Source organism: Neopsephotus bourkii, unplaced genomic scaffold (assembly GCF_033783945.1).
Source record: "Neopsephotus bourkii isolate Nb327-2 ecotype Australia unplaced genomic scaffold, CSIRO-AGI_Nbou_v1 NB_1615, whole genome shotgun sequence".
Lineage (NCBI taxonomy): Eukaryota > Metazoa > Chordata > Aves > Psittaciformes > Psittacidae > Neopsephotus > Neopsephotus bourkii.
The window spans coordinates 5,451,496-5,458,742 of NW_026902090.1; the positions used below are offsets into that span (position 1 = coordinate 5,451,496).

At 55.1% G+C, this 7,247-nt stretch overlaps 1 protein-coding gene across 1 annotated transcript; it reads left to right on the plus strand.

Moving 5' to 3' along the window:
* Positions 1 to 2,892: 2,892 nt before the first annotated feature.
* ADRA2A (adrenoceptor alpha 2A) lies at positions 2,893 to 6,487 on the plus strand. The gene has a single exon (XM_061372668.1). The coding sequence runs from the start codon at positions 3,217 to 3,219 to the stop codon at positions 4,549 to 4,551; it is 1,335 nt and encodes a 444-aa protein (XP_061228652.1). The 5' UTR covers positions 2,893 to 3,216; the 3' UTR covers positions 4,552 to 6,487.
* Positions 6,488 to 7,247: the final 760 nt, after the last annotated feature.

The window sequence follows — 7,247 nt, forward strand, 5'->3', positions numbered from 1 at the left end:
TCTGCCGAGGAAGCAGGCGGCTTCCCAGGGAAAGGGCAGGCTCCTGCGGCTCAGCCGAGCACGGTGCTGCTGGAGACCAGGCTGGTTTATGGGCTCCCATCAGGCACTTGTTGCCCGAGTTCAGACAGCAGAGTAGCTGGTATCAGAGCTGCCTGCAGCACGCAATTGAAAGCTGAGCATCTGGATGCAAATGCTGTGGGATTGATTTATGAATTAATCACTAACTGTTATTTCCGACCCTCCAAAGCTTTTCTCTATGGTCTCCCAGAGGCTACAAATTCAGGTTTCTTGCCTAATCCCAGAACTCTGGGAGTTGAGGCTTTATGAATATTCTAATTACCATCATGGTACAAACCCGCACAGGCTGCTGTCCTGCGGGACAGGGTTGTCATGGCAGATCTTGAGGGTCTTTGCCAGCCCTGTCAGTTTCTGACCCCTTTTGATCTCAAGAATTGGGCAGATACATGAGGTGACCTGCAGAGGAAATAAAGGGAGACTTGGTGTTAGTGAGCGATATTGCAGGCAGCTGAGTGCTTCTGGTGTCAATAAAACCAGAGATGTCATGGACACAACAATGCACAACAGTGTGAGGCAGGTGCCTTTGATGAGGCAGGTTTTCAGCCTCTCCAAGATGAACACAAAGCCATCCCAGCTTTCTACTGGTGTTTCTGGAACAAAGCTTTTGGCCTTACCTGCCTCCCTTATGCTCTTTGTCCCAGCGAAGAGCCCTGATCAAAGCTCTGCTGTTGCAACGTGGTGGCTCAAGATGGATGCTGTTGTCTGGGTTTAGCTTCAGGCAGATGGAGGGTGTCCAGCCACAAAAGGAGACAGAAAATCAAGGACATGTGGTCATGTTTTCCTGTTTAAATCCACCCTCTGCTTATGCTGAGGAATTAAGCTCAGTTTTGCAGAGAGCATGTGGGCACGCAGGGGAGTTCCAGAAGGGCAGCAGCTCAGGTCTGGAGCAAAGCATTTCAGGTGGTCCCTAGTGGCCTTAGTATGGTGCTGCTGGAGCCGAGGTCAAACTGGTCAGAGAAGGGGTGATCCCTGTCAGACAGGGACCTGCACCATCCATCTCTCTGGGTCCTTTCATCAAGGCAGTGACCAAGGGGGGCTTCTGCCAGGGGTGATCTGAAGCCCCTGCAGGCCCCATACCGAGGAGGACCCAGTGCTGGGCAGAGCCGTGCATCCTCCTGCAGAGCACACAGGTCCCTGCAACAAGCAGAACACAGGAGATGCTCACAAAGTTCATCACCTCCTCAACCAACCGCCTGGCCTTGCCATGGACTTGGGTGAGTCTCTTCACCAATTGTGCCTCCCCTTGCAGTGAAGTCTATGGTTATACATCACATTTACCTTCTCAGATGTTTTGTGCATGCACGTTGTCACCTTGGGTTTCATTTACGAGTTTTAAGTGACTCCCTACAGATGTCCTTTTCCCAGCTAAACTGGTGCAGTGGGTCCTGCACTCCCTTGCTCCAACAGTGGGATTCCCCTTCGTTTTCCCTCACTCAGCCCTGTGCCAGCCCCAGAGGCTGTGCTCCCTGGCTTCCAGACCCTGTCTCTCCCACTCCAGTTCCCTCTCTCCCAGGCACTGTCACTCCTGGGCCTGGCTTATAACAGTGTGTGGCACAGGGACAAAGATGACAGGGCTTCCTCTGTCTTGCAGAGGACATACGTTCATTGGCTCGAGTGTTCAGCACGGAGATTAATTGAGAGCTGCCTGAATCTGGAGCACCAAGTGAGCATCATCAGAGCCGTCTGAAAATGAGGGAGAAGAAACCATGAGCAAGAGGATCAGGGCCAGAGTCTGTGTGCTGTGTGGGTGAGTAACGTCTACATGCTGAGAGCTGACAGCCTTGGGGGCCGGGCGGGCTACCAGGAACGTCACTACTGCTCTTTTGGCATTATAAAGGTCCCATGTTGCTCTTGCAGCCGTGCAGGTGGGTGATGCCAACTGCTGTGCTGCTGGGGATGCTCCCTAAGGCTGGCACATCCCGTGGGGCGGCTGCCTGCCTGGGCCTGCTGCCTGTATCCCTTCCTCCTGCCCGTGGGGCTGGGGGAGAGCCGGGGGGGAGCACGGGGGAGGCAACGAAAAAGGCCCAGGGGCAAGAGTGCGGGATGGGAGCTATGGGCTATGGGATGGGAGCCCGTGTGGGTGCTGCGGGGTTGAGCCGGGTTCACAGCAGGGCTCTGCCCTATCCCGGGCTGCGCTGCCCCATCCCTCCCTCAGGGAGGGCTCCTCCTGTCCGGCGCCGGGTGAAGGCGGGCGGTGGGTGCAGTGATGCGCCGCGGCCAGCAGGTGCCACTGCCCCCCCGTGCTGCCCGGGGCCGCCGCCCGACACGGCGGCAGCGTGGAGCGGGCAGCGCCCGGCCCTGGGGGGGTTCCCTCCGCCTGTGCCCCGCTGCCACCGGCGCGGACGGGAGTGGGGCCCTGCCCTGCACCCCTCGGGGCCGTCAGGCGAGAACTGCCCCGGGAGCTCCAGAGGGCACGGCCTCGCAGCCCGCACCTGCAGCAGAGCCCGTCGGTGCCGCCGGGCACACGCGGGACGGGGCGGCAGCTCTCAGCATCACGGGGCGGACCGGGGATGTCCAGAGACCCGCTGCACGGTGGTTGCACCCCCCGAATACACACCCTGCCCGCTCCCCCTGCGCACCCACCGGGCTCCTCTGCTCTCAGCTCCCGGTGCGAGCTGTGGGGCGTGTGTTGGGGCTGAGGTGCTGGGGGTGAACGAGAGTGCCCAACGCAGGAGGGGCAGAGCGGGCAGCGGGTGCGTGTGTCCGTGAATGAGCCCCGAGCGAGGTGAGTGCGCGGGTGGGGGGGGAGCGCAGGATGGGCGGGCGGCGGGCGGTGCGTGTGTGTGTCTGTGCGTGTCCGTGTGTGTGTGTGTGTGTGCGCTCACCGGGGGCAGCTCCCCACGTGGGGCTGACGCGGCAGCCCCGGCCTGATCCGGGGCTATAAAGCTGCTCGGCGGCGAGCGAAGCAGAGCAGCCGCCACCGGCTGCAGCCCCAGCCCCAGCCCCGCTCCGCGCCCCGCTGAGCGGCTCCCGGCGGGCAGCGCCCCAGCATGAGCCGCGGGAGCTCGCACCCCTCCGGCGGCCGCCGCGCAGCTCCGCCCCGGCCAGCGGCGCGGTAGGAGCGCGGAGCCCCGCGGAGCCGGGCGCGGTGCGGGTGGGGCAGGGGGCGAAGGGCGGGTGTCCGCGCAGCCGGGGTTGATGTTTAACCTGGAGCGCCCGTTCACCGAGAGGGGCCACTTCTTCTCCTCCATGGAGTACCAGCGGCAGCTGGAGGAGGAGGAGGGCTACCCGAGCCTCGGCACCAACGGGACTTTCAATGACAGCGGGGCCGGGCCGGGATGGGGCACACCGTACCTCCTGCACACCACCATCACCCTCATCAGCCTGGCGGGCTTGCTCATGCTCTTCACCGTCTTTGGCAATGTCCTGGTCATCATCGCTGTCTTCACCAGCCGGGCGCTCAAGGCCCCCCAGAACCTCTTCCTGGTGTCCTTAGCCTCAGCTGACATCCTGGTGGCCACGCTGGTCATCCCCTTCTCGCTGGCGAACGAGGTGATGGGGTACTGGTACTTTGGCAAAGTCTGGTGTGAGATCTACCTGGCTCTGGATGTGCTGTTCTGCACCTCCTCCATCGTGCATTTGTGTGCCATCAGCCTCGACCGTTACTGGTCCATCACACAGGCCATAGAGTACAACCTCAAGCGTACTCCCCGTCGCATTAAGTGCATCATCTTCATCGTGTGGGTCATCTCGGCCGTCATCTCCTTCCCACCACTCATCTCCATTGAGAAGAAGAGCGGGCAACAGGCTGACCAGGGGGTGGCAGGTTGCAAGATCAATGATGAGAAGTGGTACATCATCTCCTCTTGCATTGGCTCCTTCTTTGCCCCCTGCCTCATCATGATCCTGGTCTACATGCGCATCTACCAGATAGCCAAGAGGCGAACCAGGGTGCCAATCAACAAGAGGGCAGAGCGCCCTGAGAAGAAGCAGAACGGCCTGACCGACAAGGAGGACCTGCCAGTCACAGCTCAGCATAACGGGGAGAAGGCAGCAGGAGGTGGCAGTGGGCAGGAGGGAGAGGTCAACGGCATAGACATGGAGGAGACCTCTTCCTCGGAGCACCAGGAGAACAACCAGTGTAAGAAGTCGGAGAGACCACCAAAGGGAAAGACCAAGACTAAGCTGAGCCAGATTAAGCCTGGGGACAGTTTGCCCAGGAAAGTGGAGGAGGAGAGGAACACCAAAGGGTCCCGGTGGAGGGGCAGGCAGAACCGGGAGAAGCGCTTCACCTTCGTGCTTGCGGTGGTCATCGGGGTCTTTGTCATCTGCTGGTTCCCCTTCTTCTTCACCTACACGCTGACGGCCGTCTGCAAGAGCTGCTCCGTGCCTGACACCCTCTTCAAGTTCTTCTTCTGGTTCGGTTACTGCAATAGCTCCTTGAACCCCGTCATCTATACCATTTTCAACCATGACTTCAGACGGGCCTTCAAAAGGATCCTCTGCAGGATAGAGAGGAAAAGGATTGTTTGAAGGACCCTTTGCTATGGGCAGGACTAACTCCAGACTTTCTAGGAGAGCGAGGCACTGCTCTCTTGGGCTGTGCTTGCACGGGATTGTTTCCTTCAGCTCGTGAGCAGGAAGCCTTTAAACCCCGAGATGAGCCTGTGGAAATGCCGGGCAGCAGCAGTGAGGAGCAGCAGGCAAGTGGAAGCCCGAGCCATGGCATTCGGCTTTCCAGGGGAGGACGGCCTTTGACTTGCTTGGTTTGTTCTGTTAGTTTTGGGTTTCCTTTTGCCAGGATCTCTGAGTGGATCTTTTTGTGACTGCTCACTTTGACTCTTTAAAGACAAACAGCGTGCAGCTCCGTGAGATGAACAGCAAAGAGGGAGTATGCCACCCCAGAGGTGTTGGTTTTTCTATTTCGTTGTATCTTTCATTTTCCCCCCGTTCTATATGTAATTAATTTTAACCCCCCCCCCCCCTTGTAAAATGCAGTGTTGTATCCTGAATTTGAATGTCTTAATTTTTGTAAGGCAAGCAGCTTTGAAGTCGTGAATGCTTTAATGATCTTGGACACATGAAAAGTCCTTCTTTTCCCCAAACCCCCCTCACTCAAAACCACTGACCAGCTAGAGCCATTCCCCCTATCTATCAGTTTGATAACGTTACTAACATTTTCAGTGTCCTGCCTGTTGGGTTTTTTGGGCTATAAACCTTAGGATCACAGACCTCGCTCACCAGCCTGGCTGTTTTTGTTGTTACGTCTTTATACTGTACCTGATTCTGTTTGATTTCTGTGTTGCCTGTGATATAATGCGACTGAGATTGTAACTGCCTGCTCGTTATTCTCTAAAGCAGACCCTGCCGGAGCAGTGGCTTTGCTGTGCAGGCAGGGACATCCCAGGCGATGGAGTGACAGGCAGCTTCCCATGCCACATGAAGCCTGGGACCCAGCCAAGCTCCCCATGAGTTAATCTCGGTTGGTATTATACCACACTGCAACACGGGGGATGTGTTCGATGCTAACTTGCTTCCCCCGCCTCCCACTGTAAATAGATAACATTTCAAAGCAAAGGGCAGGGCTCGGTGTATCACGTTATCTCATTTGTATTGATTTGTGAAGGTTTAACTCCTGCGGGAGAGGAGGGGGTTTGTGTGCAGGGCGGTTCCCTCTTTCCAAGTTAAGGGAGAAGAGTTCAGTTTCTGATCCGCCAGTCTCATCTTCCCTAAGAAATACGACAGCATCCCTCTTTCAGTCTTACACAGGGCAAAAACTCCAAAATGGGAAACTTCACTGGCAGTTTCTCCAGCATTTTCTAGTGTAATTCAGCTTTTTTCCTTCTGTTTTTAAACGTGTAAATATCATGAGATTGGAGCAGGAGGGAGAGTCGGTACTGACTGCTTGTACACTCCTTTCCTGAAATGTCTTTCAGCTCTTTCTGCTAAGATATAATAACACAGAAATGGACGGAACAAATCTGACATCCTTGTGCCATGAGAAATGTCTGGGGAGCATTGAAAGGAAAAGCTTTTGATTCATCACAATAAATGAGTCTGTAAAACCTTTTAATGTTATGAAAACAGCTTTATCAAGAACGGACGGTCATAGAAATTGTTTGGAGGAAGCAAAGTTTGTCTACGTCTTGTGTCTAAGATGAATTTGCCTTCTCTGGTGTCATGTGGTGCATAGGAAGAGACTTTAAACCCCAACCTTTTTACTTTTGGGAAGTGTTTTGTTGATTTTGCTCTCTCTTATGACTTTGTGATTAACTCCGAGGGTCCCTGGATGCATCCCGAGACCTGGAGAGCAATGTTTACATTCACTTGCGTTTTAAGGATTGAATCCTCAAGAGGTGAGGAGAGCAAATAACCTGTGCTTTAATGTAAACCCGACCCCAAACCACGAGCAGAACTTGCTACAATGGATGATTATTTTTATTAAATAAAAGAGCGTTTACAGATCAAATGTGAAACCCTCTGCATAATGTCAGCTGCTTTATTCTATTCTGTTTTCCAGCTGTTCACCCCTCCTCCGGCAGCTTTGGGCTTGGTATGTTTTAAAGGACATGTTGGGAAAAGCACTCGTGGTTTCTGAAAGGTGGTGTTACCCCAGGTAGGGAACAATGGCTCCGTTCATTGTGCAGTGGCATAATAACAAATGAGCCCTTGGTACTTCTTGGTCTTTATTTTCTTTATCCCCTTTCATGCCCCAGGAGAAGCACTCGTGTTTCTTAAAGAGCTCAGTGTTTCAGGGTGCGATTTGCTCCCTGGCCATGCAGCCTGGCACTGCTGCTGCGGATGCCAGCCTGGTGCAGCGTTTGCAGCTTACTGGGTTGAAAGGTTCTTAATAATTAGGCTGCAGATGGGATTAGAAATGATGAGGCTGGAAGGGACATTTCTTGATATATGCAGAAGGGTTCATCCGAGTGGGACTTTGTTTCCAGCTGGATGGGCTCACACCAGGGCTGCTGAGACCCTCCTTGAAGGAGGGTGATGGGGATCCACCAAATAAAGTGCTGGCTATCTGACTCCCTGAGGACCACAGGGTCCACTCGCCATCAACTTCAGCTGTGCTGCTTCTTTGCCACAAGTGCCAGGTAGCTCCAAAGGTGGGGGGGGACCTGAGGTGCTGATCCTGTGGGTGCTTTAGTGTGTGTTTCATTTTATCCAGGAGCACAGGTAACTCTCTGGGGGCTCTGGCTCCTGCTCTTCTCACTGTTGGGGTG